Raw genomic sequence first — 16620 nt, forward strand, 5'->3', positions numbered from 1 at the left:
ATACTGAAAGTTTTCTTTGATTTGAAAGTGATTTCTGTCCACAGGAAAAGAAAGCTGACATTTTTGAGTGTTATGTAATTATAACAAACATTTAGTTCTAAGAACAGTGCTGAACACTGCGCATCTTAGTAATTTGTAATCGTTAGTACTTGGAGTACTTGCATAATTGTCTTTATTGTTGTATGTTGTTTGAGTTTTGTGTTTCAGCTGTTGTCGCCGCAGCTAACATTTTCACAAGCGTATTTCTTTGTAAGTGGGGGCCTGCTATAAATTATTTCTATAGCAAATGTCACCTTTGGTTATCACGACGGGTTAAATAGCTGATTGTAATAACTTACTTTAAAATGAGTAATATAGAGTCACAAGGGGTATTGTGGAAAAGGTATCGTAATTTTTAGACTAGAGTTTCAAGGAAGGTGGAGGAAGTTACAGCTTCATATTTGGGTCTGTAAAGAATTCAGATTGGTGTCCTACAAGAACGTGATAGTCTGATCACATAACCGGAAATGTTCAAATGAAGATGCCAGTGGTCCCGGAAGGCATCTCGCTCAGCTGAAAAAATGATTTTTGTAAATGTATAATAACTTTTCAACCAGTGTCATTATTTCTGGTTTATTTTTCTTGCGTGAAGAATGTGACAGCACGCCGTTTTTAGTTCGCCTGCCCAGTTTAAACCGTTTTATACAGGATAAGTGTCTTCCAGAAATAAAATAAGACTGCTATAGAGCGTTGAGTGTGCCTACTGGGACGACAAAAAGGAAATGCGACAACTTTTGTTAAAAAGGGACTTCGGGTGTAGAGGCTCTCACATTGTTCATAAATTAGCGGTACACATAACAAAATACTGCCTGAGAGCTCATGAGACGCTAGAAAAACATTCCTTCACTTCCTATAGACTCACTTAATAATCTTAGTAAGCCGTGTTTAATCGTATCAGCTGAGTGCGTCAGGGGTCACGAAACAGGTTGACCTGACAGAACGTTTCGATGATGATGATGATGATGACGGTGATGATTTCTGTCAATTAAATAGGTACATCACTGTAAAGTGAGCATCCTCTGTTCCTTTCGGTTTTGCCCATCGTTTTTGTACTTGCGCAAAATGCATTTTTCTTGATGTCGTCAATTAACTGTTATCTTCGGCCTCTGGTTCTCTTCCCAGCCACCATTCCTTCTAGTATCGTATGCTGTCACTCGTGTAAGATTTTGTTATTAATTGCGATACATTCTGTGCGAAAACTTAAATACAGTTCAGCACTATTACCAACTGATTCCTCAGGAAGTGAAGAAATGTTTTTCTGGCGTTTCACTCGTTAAAAGCAGTGATTTAGATATGTGGCGCTGGTTTATGAACAGCAACGGCTCTCGAAACTCCAAATATATTTCGCAGTTGCAGATCCCTCATCCGCTATTTTCTAACATCTGATTCCAAGAAAGTCAATCAGACCTTCATGAGAGGAAGGTAAATAGGCAATAACATGTTAAGATCTGAAATACTGAAACATATATATTAGATTATTCTAACAGGCACTCTTACGTGATACAATAGATTTCCAGGACACACAACGAATCCGATAGTGAAATCTCTGCACCCATCCAACAGCGCACTTTACATACCTAAATATGTACCATACGACATTGTACATATCGAAACATGTATGTGTCAAAGATTGAAACAAGACGGCGTTATCAGTTTCTTCTTATATGGCACGCTTTCTCAAGAAATCAACGCCCTTCTCGTTTTATAAGCTGACTGTGGTTCTGTGGCGTACATACGAAGAGTTTAACCGAAAACTTTTTCTCTATAGACGACCCATTAAAGCTCACTTCGATATCTACACTTAAGAATCCCCATATTACAATCCTCAAATAAAACATGATCATTTAAATCTTTTCTTGACGTGCCATTGTTCCATTCTTCAAATGTCAAAATGTTGGATAAAATGACTGGTTTTCGCCAGTTTTCTCTTAACGTCATTGTGCTAGATTATAATGAGGCCATTTGCCCATCATCATTGGTTTTATTATTTACAGTGGACGTTGTAGCTGGCAGTGAATCTCATACTTGCCATAAATCATTCAGTAGCTGAAAATGATGGCCACCAAATTCAGTAACTCTTTATTCACTATTTTAATGATCGCACGTGAACTATGAGTTAGTAAACATAAGTATCCATAAAAATATTTTTGAGACGTCTGATCACTGGAAAAGATTAATAACTTTCAATATTATCATTCTTCTGAAAACAAAAATGTTTGAAATGAAAGTTACGTTTATTTTTCATTGACAATAAAAGAAGACCGTTTTAGTATTTGAAAAATGAAAGTAGCGTTGATTTAACCAACTAGGAGGTACGTGGTGTTGTGGTCTCATGGAAAAAATGTGGACATACTTTCCGTGCAGATGAAGATATTGACTGAATATGTTTTTCTGTTACATATTTACGATACAGTCACGATTTTAGCTCTGCTACGGGGACACACACTGCACCTTCCGTTACGACGTCATGTTGACTGTCAGGATTACGTCTTGAACCGTGAATTTACTTTCAAAACCTTTTTTTAAGAATTTACTTTATTTACTAGCGATTCATCAAGAACATTAACACATTTAATCACTCTATGTGAGCGTGGAAGTAGTTGCCAATTGGTAACTGATGAAACAAATTAATTTTTTTTAATAAATGTAAATTTTATTCCTAAAAGCCCGTTTTTTTAAACAGATTTAAAATTATAATCAGAAAGCGCCCTGTAAATATCAAGTTACAATTTATTCAGAGGCAGAAATAACAAATTTTTTAGTAGTATGAGCTTTTGGGTTCAGAACCTTGCCACTCCATTTTAACACGGCCGTAGTCTCGACCGCTCACAACAACCTCTGAAAGATTACACTGGTGCAAATCTGCAACACACCAGACTACTTTAAACTAAAAAATTTTTAACAACTCACACAAACACACAAAGTATTCACCCCGTAAGAGGGATGGATATGGTACAAAACACACACATTAAAAATTATTTGCCACGGAAAGTGTAACTGGTTTTTAAAAGAACTCTCACGGTGGAAGGGTGGCAACTTTATATACTAAAATGACCATTTAAATAAAATCCATGAAGTGCAGTTTTACATAAAATGTACCAACATGCTTTACATTACACATGTACCACCTCGCATGATGATAGGCAAAATAAAAACATATTTCAGGAATTCGGCCTTTACACCTTAAGCAATAAATTCGTTAACACCGAATCCTACAAACGTGACAGAGGCAGCTTTAAACGTATGGAAGACCGACCGACCGACAGACAGACACCAGCTGCCTAACAAATGCGGACGGGAGACAGACGAGTAAGCTGGGGACGAGGGACTGACCAAGAACACAAGTAGAGTTTAACAAGTAAATGAAAGAACATATCACGAATCACTTAACCTTTAATAAACTGCGATGTCTGGCGAAGACCTGGTGCAGCACGCCCAAAAAGCTCTCCCGAACCGTCCGCTGCCAGCCGCTTCAACGGACGCATGAAGGCGCGCCGATCTCCCGTCTCACGGCGTCGCAGCTCGCACCGGCCAGACCGATGTCGTGGGTTGGCTCCTGTTGCTCTTGTCGGCCGCAAAGCCACTACCCCTCGCTATACGGCGCGGCCCACTGGACTGACGTGGCGACCTCACATGCGCCGACGCTCAAGACGGACAAGTCATCCTGTGTCCCAGTGCACGACCGACCAACCGATGTATCCAACCGCCAATGACCATTGCCTGAACAAACTCGAGCAGACTGGCGGCCTAACACATGCTAGCACTCTGGACGACAGACTCACCGACTGCCGAGCTCATAGCGCCCCTTAAATGCACGTGAACAGGCAACTTTTCCCCTTTTCCACCAGAGGGAGACACGAAAGCTGCGATTGCCACAGCCGCGCCACCGCCAGAAACGGGAGGCGATTGCTTTACACTACGCACCGCGGCGCGCTCTTCAAAACAGTAAATTTTATCACGGCTCACGTCTGCTTGCTGCACAGTAAAAATCCATACACATGCGCCATACGGATCAGCGCTGCTCATGAAATGGTGAGTTGGAGACTATATTTACCCAACAACACAAATACGTTATTCCGTTATAAGCATTTTTTTTTGTGTATGCCTGTAGCCCGGACGCGCTTATGTACATAATTAAGTTTGTACGGAACCCTCAGAACGCATCCTAATTGTACTTGCCCGGTTTGAAACAGTTGAAATTGTCATGCCAACTATACTGAGCTCCACGGACAATTGTCCGCTGGGGATCTATCGGAAGATGAGTGTAATAGGAATCAAATCGGTCAGGATTGACAATGTGGGCAGGTTAGGTACCAGAAGGGGGGGGGGGGCGCAGGCAGGGAGGGAGAGTGGGAGAGGCAGGAGGGAGGCTGAGTGTGGGACGTCTGCACCGCGTTGCCCCGCTATCCCGCAGGGTCCGCCACGCTGCCGCGGGCGCAAACACGCGGCACAGACACGGACGCGGCGCCGGGCTCCCGCGGGGACAAGGTAACGGCGGCCACCTCCAGCACCTCCCTGTACGACAACGTGAGTGGCGGGGGCGGCGTCGGCGGTGGCAAGGCGTCTGCGTCAACGCTACCGGGCGGCGGCGGCGGCACGGGGGGCGGCGGCGGCCGGCAGACGCGGGACCGCGGTACGCAGCAGCAGGACGCCGCCACCAACGGCTCCCTCAAGGCCTCCTCCGCGGGGGCGGCGCCGGCGGCGGCGTCGGCCGCGACCGGGACGGCATCCGCGTCGGTGGGAACGCAGCAGAACCACGTGGGCTCGCAGGCGTCGGCCGGGCCGCCAGAGGAGGCGTCCAAGAGCGAGGGCACGCAGGCCGGCGGCACGCTGGGCGGCAGCCGGCTGGGCGGCCTGGGGGCGGCGGGGGCGGCGCCGGGCGCGGGAGGCGGCCGCCGCGACGCGCACACCCACGCGCACCACCACGTGCTCGCCGCCACCAAGTCGGTCGACTACCCGGATACGGACATGGTGCGCGAGGCGGAGCTGCGCGCCGCCCACCACCACAACCTCAACAACAACAACAATAACAATAACAACAACAACAATAACAATAACAACAACAACAACAACCGGAGATCCAAGAGCAAGAGCACCGACGATATGAGCGTGGGCGGCGTCTCGCTGGACTCGAACACGCTGAAGCGCATGCTGAAGCCGATGCCGTCGCAGCAGGAGAGCCCGGTGACCTCGCCGGAGATGACGCGCCGGCGCTACAACTACTACAACCACGGCCACCACCACCACCACCATCACCACCACGGCGGCGCCATCAACAACAACGGCCGGCACGTGTTGTCGGAGCCCGAGTCGAACCACCACCGGTCGGGCGGCCGCTTCTCCGGGTCGCGCTCCTCGCACGAGATCGGGCGCGGCTACGGCGGCGGCGGGCGCGGCCTCTACCTGGAGCTGGACGCGCGCGGCGGCGGCGTGGGCAGCTGCGGCGACCTGTCGCCCCCCTCGGACAACGTGCTGTTCGACAATCAGTGCTACGCGACGACACCCAGCTCGAGCAACGGCAACTCGGACCTGGACCAGCCCACGTCGACGGCGCCCGGCACCGGCCAGGCCACGCCCACGCCCGGCTCGCCCACGTCGCGCCTGCTGCTCGAGTACGAGATGCACCTGCGCAACACGCTGGCCAAGGGCATGGACGCCGAGAGCTACAGCCTGCACACGTTCGAGGCCCTGCTCACGCAGAGCATGGAGAACCTGGGTAAGTCGCGGTGAGTCGGGGCCCGCCAAGGGACACGACATCTGTGGCGCAGTTCAACATCGTCCACCTCTCTGGTGTCGAGTGGCGTCTCTTATACTCCATCATAAACACACAATTGTATCTAATATATTCTTAGGGAATATCCACTACTGTTATCTGCATTGTTCACAGTAAATAAAATCCGCTGCAGTTTCTATTTGCCGGCCGGTGTGGCCGAGCGGTTCTAGGCGCTTCAGTCTGGAACGGCGCGACTGCTACGGTCGCAGATTCGAATCCTGCCTCGCACATGGATGTGTGTGATGCCCTTAGTTTAGTTAGGTTTAAGTAGTTCTAAGTTCTAGGGGACTGATGACCTCAGATGTTAAGTCCCATAGTGCTCAGAGCCATTTGAACCATTTTCTGAAGTTTATATTTCAAAGTTCCTGTATATAGATAAAGGAATGTACACTAACCAGGTTTCTAGAGTCTAATCTCATCTTCAGGTGCTACTTCACAAAAACGTAGAAGTTACGCTGAAGCATTAACAAACTACGCAATACAGAATTAACTAGCACCTGAAGATATGATTAGCGACCTTAAACTATGGTAGTGTACGTGCCTTTATCCAAATACAAGAACTTTGAAATAAGCAATTAAGTAGCATTCGAAGATGGGATTAGTGTTCTGAAACCCGGGTAGTGTATATACCTTTATCTAAATTAAAAGGATCTTTGAAATTACAGTTGCAACGGATTTTATTCATAATATACTATTGTATTAGTTTTGCGATTACAGTCTCGTCGAATTCTTTAAATAATGACAGGCTCTCCATCGACTGCACTATTTATTTTTAATTCAGAACGATTGTAGTTTAGACTTTTAAGACATTTTAATTGGCTATTGTGTTGATAACACAGCACTTGTCAACATCAATAAAATAATAACTTCAATAAAAATAAATTTTTAATATAACGTGTTTTTAAATTGAACTAACAGGTAGGAAATAATTTCTCGTATACAGATTCCCATGCAGATAATATTCAAACCTTTTGCTTGTGAATTGCAGTACTCGTAAGATTTATAATGAAAAATGTGGGGTGCATGCTACAGTTCACCTCCAAACTAATATGTATTGCAGCTGCCCCACGTTTTTCATTACAAATCTTAGAAGTATTGTCACAGCTATTAAAACTTCACGAGCACATACTTTTAGTACTGTCGTTATGGTACTATGAATCTATATGAGGCTAGAAGAAATTATTTTACGTTTTTAGTCCGATTTAAAAACGTGTCGCGTTAGAAATTCATTTCTATTTGAATAACTATTTTCTAAGTTTTAGTCATCTGTCTGTGAAATTCTCAACAGATTTTAAACATTTTGATGAGATTCTATGCTTTATTTAAGCAGTTATTCATATGTGTATACGAGTTCCTTAGCTGCCTCTTCGCCAATGTACACATTCATTGCACACATCTCCTCCTCCGCCTCTCTCTTTCCGGTTCCCCTTTCCTCTTTTAACTGCTCAGCTGCGCGCGTCTGCTCACACACCGCCTGGAACCCTTTCTGATACTACCCGCACAACATGGCACTCCTGCAGGGCAGCTGAGATATCATACATTACTAATTCTTTTCATCCTCGCCACCACCCCTATCGAACACATCTACCCTAGAGCGAGTTAATATTGCGATGTCGTGCAGTTCTGAGCTATGTGCAAAATTTCAAATCTCTGCCTCATCGAGAAGTTAGTTAAAAATCAGTTGCAAATTTTTTTACCAAACAGACAGACAAGAAAGTGACATAATAAAACCGTGTTAATAAGTAAAAAGAATTTGAGGCTATGTAAACTCTTGTTAGTATTTATGATACACATCATAAATCCCCTGCTCATACTTTCTACTCATTTTATTCATATTGACAACAGCTGAGTTTTCACCATTTCAGCTGAATTAATAAAATTGTCGAAATTTCAATTGTGTAAATTACAATAAATAGTTCAGTCGATGACGAAAATGTCGTTTATCAGAATAATTGGTAACATTCACCCACTTTAATGGTACTTAACACAATTCAATGGCACGTTTCAAGACGTAACGGTCTCACCAGCGCTCAGCGCAAAGGATTAAAACATTAGAAACTCTAACGGCTCATTTGCGGCGTCTTAAAACGAAACACACCGGTTGGCAAATATGATCGGGCACCAACAGATGTGTCAACTGGAAATGCTTGCTGCCCACAACTGACCAAGACGACACGGTCTGGTGTGCGATTTTGAATGCATTGAGACTAGTAAGGACGCAAGTGGACGATTTTAATGTCAGATGTATTTTATTTTGTTTCATGACGCGACAAGTATGCTGTTATATATACATTTATCCTACTTACGAATCACAATATTTTATACCCGGTCGCCTATATCGATCATTAATGAAGATCATCGGATGTTCAAAGCACAGACACATCTTGTTGTACAAAGTACACGATATTTACTTGTTCGGAAAGATGCCTCTGTGTTCTGAAGATAGTAACTACTGACCGAAATTAACAACCTGGTAAAAAATTTTGTGATCCGTAATGGAAGTAAACATGTAAATACCTTCCAGGATTATTGTGGTTTATCTGCCGCGACTGTGTCGCAATTCGAAAAATGTGTTGTTAATTACCACAATTTACGCTTCCACAACTAGTATTTTCATCCCGGGTTTTAGTTGTTTAGGCATTAGGTCTTGGTATAAGTCATGTTTTTGTGTTTAATGTTCTGTCTCCTAATGCAGCGGACACCTTCGGACGCTATAAATGTAAGGACATGGTTACTGTTTTTTTTTTTTTTTTTTTTTTTTCAAAACAAGTTCGGTGAGACGAGCTGTTTATAAATTGCCATGCAATGGTCGGGTTCTGACGTCACCCGAGCGCTGCCCTAGACTGCAGAGTGTAGCAATAGTGTGTTACTGAGCTATTACTGCAGAATAGTTGGTGCCATCTGCTCTGTTTAGCACAAAAGCTCACAACATTTCATACTTTCAAGTGCTCTTCTATTCTGTTGAAGGTTTTTTGTGTATCTGAATCTTTATGCTCTCTATGTGTATCCTAAGATGGTATGACAAAACTACAGTACTAAAAATCGAAATTGTTGGTTCCCTGGTCTCTGTGGGTGATCTGCTATTGCTGACTTGTCAGTGTTGCTCAGACGCTGGTGTGACTCTCAGTCTCTCGCAGAGGCCGGAAGACGTCGCTACCCGACTGTTACACCGTTACTTGTAAACAGTTCAACTAGCTTTGCTTGTCTGAGGTAAATGCAATTATGCAGCGTTTGAAGATGTCAGCGAACGAAACTTCAGGCACTGAAATAAGTCTTCAAAAAAATCAAATGTGTGTGAAATCTTATGGGGCTTAACTGCGAAGGTCATCAGTCCCTAAGCTTACACACTACTTAACCACCGAGCGAGGTGGCGCAGTGGTTAGCACACTGGACTCGCATTCGGGAGGACGACGGTTCAATCCCGCGTCCGGCCATCCTGATTTAGGTTTTCCGTGATTTCCCTAGATCACTCCAGGCAAATGCCGGGATGGTTCCTTTGAAAGGGCACGGCCGACTTCCTTCCCCATCCTTCCCTAATCCAAGCTTGTGCTCCGTCTCTAATGACCTCGTTGTCGACGGGACGTTAAACACGAATATCCTCCTCCTCCTACTTAACCTAAATTATCCTAAGGACAAACACACCCACCCATGCCCGAGGGAGGACTCGAACCTCCGCCAGAACCAGCCGCACAGTCCATGACTGCAGCGCCTTAGACCGCTCGGCTAATAAATAAGTCTTGGACCATGCATTTAAAATTGCGTGGATGTAAATACGAGCCGTGAAAGCCCGCATTGTATGATATAACAGCACACTTGTCGCGTCATAAAATTAAATCACACTGGACTATGTCAAAATCGTCGCTTTCAGTCCTTGAAACAACAAATTGCACACAACATCCACCACCAGGCACGTTGCCTTCGCGATCTGCGGACAACAGCAGTGTCTACTTGACGGTTCTCCTGGTATCCGGCCGTAGTTGTGAACTGCTCTATTCTATATTATGTGTCTACTTGTTGATTTTCCTGGCATCTAGCTACAGTTGTGAACTGGTCTATTTTGTATTATGACGCTACTAAAATGTTGATAGTGCTTTCAATCGTTTTAATGTACGCCTTGTGTGCTGACAACCTGATGACGAGAGCGTTGTCTTTGCAAACTAGTCTCTGAATTGTATTATGCACGATTATAGTCTTTCAGTTGTTACTGATCTATTGTTGAACATCGCCCAGAAATTAGCGTTACTGTTTCATACCACACATTCCAGAGACACAGTTCTCATATTTTGGGAAAGGCGTGTAAGTCACACTCTAGTGTTCGGTCTGCAGTACTGTGAACGATGCTCATGTATTTCCAGGGAAAGGAAATGGATCCAGAACATAACTTTACACAGACAGAAAAATGTAATGAGGGGCCAGCAGGGCACTCTCCTTCTCTGAACAAGGGGAAAAACAAAGATTCAGTCTCAATTGTTAAACATTTTTTTAACATATGAATGTTTCAGTGCTTAATGCGCCGTTATCAGGTCTACAGTTCTTGGCTACGAATAGCACGTCAGTATTGGCTGTATTTGATATCTGCTGCTGGTGCTGCTGTTGCTGCTGATGATGATGTGGTGAAGCTGATATGCATTGAAACTTGTCATATGTTAATAAAAATACTTTGCTATCGACGCAGAAATCTCTTATGTTATAACAGTATTGCGATCGCTACAACCCCACGACGATGTCACCACTTCAAATAAGTTTACTGTTTGTGTGCTGGCACAGGTCGGCTGTTTGGTACACTTCAGAACTCACACAACGCTACTACGGCGCAGGTTGATTTCAGTGTGCACCAGGACTTCAGACATGAATCTAAAATAAATAAAAGTTGTTCCCTAACTTTATAGACTGGTGAATGTTGTCTCTCCCAAGTGTTTCAAAGCATTCGTTCGAGAATAGTATTCAACTCTTAAACTTCACCTCGAAAACACACTGGTGTGCAAAACTTAGGGTCACTGCCAAGTAAGGTGACGCGATGAATGTTGGACCACAGATGGAAAGAACTGCTACGGTATAGTACAGAAGGTAACTTAAAGAATTAGGCGACTAAACGAACAGAAATGACACTTTCAATAAAGACAGTATCTACAATCAAATCACCGCTAGTCATGGTGTTTCCCTGAACTTTACAAATGGTGAGACGTGGTTCTTAATAGCCTGTGTGAGCACTACAGACAACAGTGCATCGTCGCTACGTGCTGCTGTGATGGCCTTGAGGTTGATAAGTTCTTGTAGTAGGGTGACACCTGTTGGATGATCGCTGGTGTATGTGAACGTGCTGAAATGTCTCTCCATCACATCTCACACGTGTTCGATAGCATTTATGTTGGGAAATGGACAGGCAAGTCCATTCTTTGAATAGCTTCTCGTTCCAAAAACTCCTCCACATGCGCTGCCCGATGCGGTCGCCCATTGTCATCCAAAAAAATGAAGACAGGACGGAATACACCCCTGAGAAAACGCCCATGGACCACAAGCAGTGTGTCACAATAACTTTGACCCTTGAGTGCACCGTGTCCAAATATCACGTTCGACAATGTTCCTGGTTGCATTATGGCTTTCCATTTCTGGCGATATGTGGGTGGTCTGACATTGCCGACCATGATCGTTTTGGTGGCCCAGATGTTATGGTGTGGGAAGGCATGATGTTACATGGGCGTTCAGACCTCCAAATCTTTGAACACGTTACACGTATCGGTCAACTTTATTGCAACACTGCATTCCTTCCCAATTTCCGTCTTTTGAGGGATGAGTTCGGCACTGACTTCATTTTCATGGATGACAATGCGCGACCGCATGGAACAGCGCAGGGGAGCTGTTGAAGCGGGAGTATATTCCAGGAATCTACTGGCCTTCTCGTTCCACTGACTTAAATGCCATCGAGCACTTGTGGGAAGTGTTCGGCAGATATATTGCAGCACGTCTAATGCACCAACAACCGTCCAACAGTTACAAGTCGCTCTGGTTGAGGAATGGAACGCCCTACGACAAGAACACGTTGCAGAGCAGGCACTACCGGGCGTTGTGATCACACACCCTATTAAGAACTACGTCCGTCTTTTGTAATGTCCAGCAGGCCATCATAAATTGCGGTGTCTTCAGGGTAATTATTGTCTTTGAGTAAAACTGTCATTTCTGTTCGTCGCATTGCGTATTTCTTTCAGTCGCGTAAGCTACTATACTATAGCAGTTGTTTCTATATTTGGTCCAAGTTTCATCACGCTGTGTTACTTGGTGATGTTACATCATGCAAAAGTTGCTTTCGTCCTGACGTTTTGCACACTAATGTATTATTAAGATAAAGATGAAAGTTTGTTTAATGATCATGAACGAACGCTTCGAAAAGCTTAAGAGGTACAAAATTTTGTGTCACAACCATACCAAATATCGCCTTCGGCAACTATTTCCCAAAAAAGTCTCCAGTCCCGGAGCAACACAGAGTTTTAAGGTCTTACTGCTCTGATAATTTGTCAATGAATAGTTGTTCCACTTGTCGCGCGTCATTGCAATTACCGAAATGATTTATTCAGATTAGGCTTGGTCTTCTTTTACAGCAAAGAGCAACTATGGCGTTTGTTAAAGACCACATATCTTCATTTTCAACTTCTGTAGTCCTCTCGTCCTGAATTGCGTATGATATTACGGCATAATTATTCCTTTGCGACCGTCTAATTATAACTTAATAAAAAATTGTGTTTTATTCAGGTGTAATTACACGGTCACAAACAAATGATTATCGACGTAACGTAATACGACATATTTTGTTGTGAAAACTGAATGTGCTGATGTCTTGTTCCTCGCCTTTTCTCACACATTTGGATTTTGCTTCCTGTTGTTATATCCAGCTATTGCATATGAATATTTTCTTTTCTGGTCTAGCCACTTGTTTCTTGATCATCATAATGATCTGTTCCACTACTGGTAAGAAGTTCATTTTTATTTTATGTGTTTTCTTGTTTTCATTCTTGTGTTATTATCTCCAGTCATTACCACATTCATTTATCTGTTCGTTTACAGTTACACATTTAAAGAGTGACTTACATAAAACACTGCAACAATATGAGGAATTATTTCAATATTCTTTCCAGTTCTTAGACATTCCCATGTCTTCATCAGAATTTCATGTTTGACTTGTCTCTGGTCGTTTCTATCCATTCATATAAGAAACAATAGCTGTGCACTGCTGACCAATTTTCTGATTTCATTCCGATATGATTACTATAGGTATCCTGTAACAGACAGTGCGTTTGTCAGACCAGTCTTCCGTCAGTTTTCCTTTATGATTTTTTAAAATCTTCCTTATTTTCCTTGTGAGACAACCCAGAGTCTTTTCATATATTCATTAATTTTCTTCTATTATCTGCGGCATTCGGTTCAGAACTGCGTTTTCACAATCCTTCGAATCTCCTCACTATGAAAGTCTGTTCTTGTTTCCCGTAACACGGAACTAACAATGTCTTCCTTCCGCTGCCAGTGATGTTACTGGCACTGTGTGGTTTCCTTCCGTCAAGATATTATTTAACTTAGTATGCGTTTTGTTCCCGCAATACTTTCTTGTAGCTCTTGTAATTTTCTAGATTTTGATGTATGCTTTACACGTCATCTTCTTGATCTTTCTTTTCTTTTTCGTATGTTATTACCATCTTCTTTATATATTTGTTATTTCTCTCTTATTCCTATTTTCATGATAATTAGATTACATATTCAACAAAAAAAATTGTCATTGTGTCACGTACAGTTCTGAGACATGTGAAAAACGTGTGTTTTAATAAGAATTATCTCAATAAAGATGGAGCTAATAAATATAAGCATTTCAATTCATTTTAATAGTTTACTTACACTGTATACCAGCAGTGATATTTAATGGCAATTGCAAAACGACATAGTACAGTACCATGATTTGTGTCCATTCGTTTTAAGTCTCGGTTAAGTTATATTTTATCGAAATCACACTTTTAACTCATTAAATGATTTTTAGATGGCCTTTATAGTAACTAGCGATCTCTAGCTTCAATCTGCGAGTATGTTAATACTTTAAGATTACTCAGTCGTGTAGTAACTTAATATGTCAATTGCAAAAGCGTTTAAGAACATAATACTTGTAATATCCTGTAGTTCTCAAGTGTACCTGCAGGTTTCAGCCTTATCCATTTTCCATGTTGTTATGAAGAGGTCTCAACAATTAAATCTGCATGACTTTCTGAATATAAATCAGTGTCATCAATAAATGACAAGTTAGAGGGTTTGTGATTACTGATGCAGGCAAAAGGATTGTACCGAGGAGACCTCTTTACACAGAAATTTTAATGATTTTTTCTTCCACAGAAGTGCATGTTTTACAAAATAACTGAATTACTTACTTATTATGCTGTTCCCAAAATATGAGAACTGTGATCAGATGGTTTTTTGTACAAGCGCCATTTCTCAAGTACACTGTAGGTACTATCAGCTACAAACATCGCAAATGAACATAGTAACTTGTCTAATTAATGTCTGACCAAATAATGCTACATATGAGTATATTTTTAACATAATTGTGTAACAGAAATTGACCTGATATGGCACTGAAGCTAACATATTAATATCACCAGAGTATGTAAGACTAAGAGTGTTAGAGTATTGTAAGTAAGTACCTTTACCCAGATAACAAACAACTGGTTGTCCTTATGTATGTAAATAATGCTGTCTATCTACTAACACTTTTGAAACCTATATACAGGGAAAATAATGAAGAAACAGAACAAAACTGAAGTCATATGGATTAAAGGGAAAGGTATTCTGAAACTACAGGAGAAACTGGTGCAATAAAGTTGTTTTGTGACACGTTTAATGACTGAAATTTTACATGTATTTATGAGACAAGTATCAAGTTTTCGACTCTCTACAGTTATGCACTGCGCTGAAGTTGTTACTGGTGTTGGACAGTTGGGACTGGAGTTCAAAACATTCTCTTCGCTCCTATACTGTATCGTTAAAGGAGAAATGAAAAGCAGATGATGTACTGTTTGTTAAACAGTGCAGAGTAGATACAGAGAGCTATAGATGGCGAGTGATAATGGTAGTGTTGGAGAGAGTGGGACTAGTGTAGGTTTTCTTCGAGAGGTATAAGCTTTTGTTGTTTCACTTGAGTTTAGCTGCATGGCCACTGCACCCGCTTGTTTGTGTTTTAGTTTTATTTTGCACAGTTGTTTCACCTTTCTCACCATCTTAATTAGCCTTCCCTTAGCTTCCTTGGAAATAATGTTTTGTACACTCCATCTAGCATTCTTCTTAGAGGTTACCGTAAGTAAACTTTTAAAGTACATATATACTATTGAATGTTCCGTTAAAGCGGGTGACTATTTGTGTCTTTCGTTTTGCACACTGTAGAATCCATTTTGTCAAGTAAGCGATCCCAGGAGCAACTACCGCAGCAGGAGCCGCCGCTGGTGCAACCGCCTCCACTGCAGCAGCTGCAGCAGCAGTTACAGCAGCAACAACAGCAGCAACAGCAACAACAGCAACCCCAACTGCTGCAGCAGCAGCCGCAGCAACCGCAACCGCAGCAGCAACAACAGCAAAAGTCAGTGGAACAGCAGCACAGGGAGCAGCACCTGCAAAGGTTGCACCTACAGCTGCAGCAGCTGCTGCTGCAGTACCAACAGCAACAGCAGCAACAGCAGCAGCAACAACAGCAACAGCAGAAGCAGCAGCAGCTGCAGCAAACGCCCAAAAAGCCGCAGACTGGTCGGCCGCAGCAGAAACCAGTGCGGCAGTTGCTGCAGCAACCGAACGGGCGCCAAACCACCCCGCGGGTGCAAGATGGCCGCCAGTCGGCCACCTGGCGGCCGGAGGCTCAACAAGCTAAAGGCAAACCGCCTTCCGCCGCGGGCGCCGCGCAGCGGCAAGAGACGGAACTGCAGCGCTTACTGCAGCACCTCAAGCTGGAAATGTCTGTGGAGGAGCTACACGCCAAACTGCGTGAGATTCTGGAGAAACGAGGTAGACAAAAACTGTTTCTTCGTAATGCTTGTAGCCTGTTTGACTCCCCTCCTTTGTCCCTCCGAAACCACGTTCCCATGATTAACTTTCGTCGAAAAAGGGAGTAGATTGTACTTGTAACAAGCATGTGACATCGATGTTGCATGGAGCGCAAATAGCTGTACTGTAAAAGTAATTCCTACCCTTATCTATGATTACTTTTGTAACTACCTAGTAATTCCATAACCTGTTATTTACAGCCTGGGTCGTAAATATGTTTTCTTCCTGACATTTCGAAAGACCCACTCGTCCAAATTCTAGTGTTCATCAAATTAATAGTAACGCCCCCATTTCTTTCGGTTCATCATTGTAGTCAAGATAACATTCTGTAAGTGCTTATATTTTCCTATTTAAAGTAGCAAACTTGCTTTCAATTGGCAAATGTTCGCAGCAGTTTCTCCATTATTTTGAAATATTGATGAGTATATTTCCTAAAAGCTTCTTTTTTTGAATTGGTATTCATTCTTTCATCTAAAATTGGCTCGATAAATAGAAATACTGAATATTCACTTATATCTCTCTCTAAGGATTATCTCAATAGCCATTGGTAACATTACCTAACAGTCCTTTCTTTAACGCCCTCTTCCTTCCCTTATCGCTAAAACTTTCTGTACTATATTCTTTGTATTGTTCTTCGAGAGTACGTTATAATTTTAATGCAATTGTTGTATTAGTTAGGCCGCCTTTCAGTTTACTTTTAGCTAAATGTAGTTATTATATTAGAAAAAGTAAGCGTAGCTTGCACG

General features: G+C 42.9%; 1 protein-coding gene across 1 annotated transcript in view; it reads left to right on the top strand.

Moving 5' to 3' along the window:
- Positions 1-16620, top strand: part of LOC126419657 (protein still life, isoform SIF type 1-like) — a 255372-nt gene that overhangs the window by 120974 nt on the left and 117778 nt on the right. The window contains exons 5-6 of the mRNA XM_050086846.1: positions 4454-5755; positions 15224-15835. Of these exons, the coding sequence (XP_049942803.1) occupies positions 4454-5755; positions 15224-15835 (1914 nt within the window). The remainder of the gene's footprint in view (positions 1-4453; positions 5756-15223; positions 15836-16620) is intronic.

Source organism: Schistocerca serialis, chromosome 9 (genome assembly GCF_023864345.2).
Source record: "Schistocerca serialis cubense isolate TAMUIC-IGC-003099 chromosome 9, iqSchSeri2.2, whole genome shotgun sequence".
In the NCBI taxonomy this organism is placed as follows: domain Eukaryota; kingdom Metazoa; phylum Arthropoda; class Insecta; order Orthoptera; family Acrididae; genus Schistocerca; species Schistocerca serialis.